Below are 1987 nucleotides of genomic sequence, written 5' to 3' on the forward strand. Positions count from 1 at the left end.
TATGTTTTTAAAGTTTACATGGTGCAGGCAATAACAATCTCAGTGTAAATGCAAGAGGGAATTAAGGCTAATAATAAGAAGGACTTTGCATAAATAAAACAAAACCAGAAAAAGAGCACATACATATGATAATAGTAAAACATTAACCAAAAAAGATGAGGTTTTGCCGCTTTGATAAACTTTATAAGGAAATAATATGAGGTGTCATTTAGTAATATAACTTTTCCTGTTGATGAGAGGCCATTATCTATTTGCCTGAAGCATTGAGAATGCTAATGCTGGGGACTAGAATTACATATTTGAATGTGACAAGGTTTATCTACAATCAAAACTAGAATACATTCTTTTTTTTTTTTTTTTTTTTCACATGCCCATCAGCTGCAGATTTTTATTAGATGGAGGATGTCTTAGGTTGGCTCAAAGGAAAGTGGTGACAATTGGCAAGCGCTTCTCCATACAAGAGAGGAGGCATTCCTGGCTAATGGGGATGGGTAGTTATGATATCTAAAGGTGAGGGTCTTCTGCTTAACTTTGACCACCCAGGAAGATCTTCTGTTTGGCACTCAATGTCACCAGTCCTGACATGAAAGGGTCTGTAATGAGCTAGTTCAACTTGGCCAACAGTTCTTCCAGTTCTGGCCGAGCTTTGAACCTTCCCTTGAAGTCTTCTTCAGAGTGCTCCTTCACTGACAATCTGACTCCTTCGGGAAGATTGCTTTGGATTATTTCCAAAAAAATCTCTGCAAATGTAGCACTCAAACCGCTGATCTGAACCACTCGCTCATGGGTGGTAAGAACTGAGTCCAGGAGCATTTTGCTGCCTTGGTCCTGCAGCCGCAACACCTCCATGGTTTTGGTGGGCATAGCGTAACTTTCCTCAACTTTAATGGATAGATGGTTGCAGAGGTTGTGAACATATTGGGCATAACTCTCTGCCACGGCCATGTCATATGCAGTCAAGTGAATGTTTAAAATCCCATATTCATAATCTGTCCCCAAATTAATGGGTCTCACTTCCACTTTTCCCCTCTTCTTCTTGGGCTCCTGTACTTTGACTAGGTGCTTGTATCTCCCAATGCCATGGGTAGGCTTTGTCTTGTAGTGCCGACTGGTACCCATCAGAATGCCACCTGCAGAACAGATGGGATTTTCTCTTGAAGTGCTGACCCTTAAGAGAGAAAAGGCTTGCTTAAAAATGGTATCGTTCCTCAGACACAGCATCTTTCCCAGAGCTCCGTTCATCTTTTGCTGCTGCGGCCGGTAACTGTGTGTAAGCTGAAGACCCCACCAAGCTGCAGCGATCCCCGGGCGTCTGAAAACACTGACCAGAATACATTCTTATACTAAGAGATGTCACTGTTACAAACAATTTTAGATTTTCACTTAACAACTCAAAATTGAGCTGAGTTATTTTTTGAATATTATTGGGATAAATAATACATTTCAGTTGAAGAGCAAATAGGAAATTGGACATTCACTGAAAAAGTACCATTCTGGATGAAATGTCTATTCCATTTTAATGCATCATAAAAATGTTTTCTCTCAGGTTGTATTGTCCTTGAGTGTTCAAGGTAAACAATGTATTATGTGACTTAGGGTAAAAAATATAGTGGAAAAAGTTTGAGGTATAATTAAATTGTTGAAACTGCATTACAGTATGTGATTCTATACAAATTTGTGCATGTTCTTGTTCTTAGATTTGATTATTTTATTTTATTTATGTATTTTTAAATGTTTTATTTTTTTATTCATGAGAGTCAGAGAGAGAGAGAGAGAGGCAGAGGCAGAGGGAGAAGCAGGCTCCCCGCTGAGCAGGGAGCGGGATGCGGGGCTCCATCACAGGACCCTGGGATCATGACCTGAGCCGAAGGCAGACGCTTAACCATCTGAGCCACTCAGGCGCCCCATATATTTGATTATTTTAATTAACTGTATCAGGGTTTTTTTGTTTTGTTTTGGTTTGGTTTGTTTGTTTGTTTGTTTTAGA

General features: G+C 39.7%; 1 protein-coding gene across 2 annotated transcripts; it reads right to left on the reverse strand.

The window, feature by feature from the left end:
* Positions 1 to 366: 366 nt before the first annotated feature.
* LOC118356723 (39S ribosomal protein L48, mitochondrial) lies at positions 367 to 1320 on the reverse strand. 2 transcript variants are annotated; one of them, XM_035726179.1, is made up of 2 exons: positions 1222 to 1320; positions 367 to 1168 (listed from the first exon to the last, which is right to left on the reverse strand). In XM_035726179.1, exon 2 carries the CDS (start codon positions 1117 to 1119, stop codon positions 604 to 606), a length of 516 nt encoding a protein of 171 aa, XP_035582072.1. In that variant the 5' UTR covers positions 1120 to 1168; positions 1222 to 1320; the 3' UTR covers positions 367 to 603. The 2 variants fall into 2 exon arrangements, with proteins under 2 accessions (XP_035582072.1, XP_035582071.1); XM_035726178.1 differs by having other exon boundaries at positions 367 to 1320.
* Between the last annotated feature and the right edge of the window lie 667 nt (positions 1321 to 1987).

Source organism: Zalophus californianus, chromosome 2 (assembly GCF_009762305.2).
Source record: "Zalophus californianus isolate mZalCal1 chromosome 2, mZalCal1.pri.v2, whole genome shotgun sequence".
Lineage (NCBI taxonomy): Eukaryota > Metazoa > Chordata > Mammalia > Carnivora > Otariidae > Zalophus > Zalophus californianus.

Excerpts from the sequence above, each read along its gene's own strand:
- LOC118356723 (XM_035726178.1), bottom strand. The coding sequence starts at position 1,242 with ATGAACGGAGCTCTGGGAAAGATGCTGTGTCTGAGGAACGATACCATT.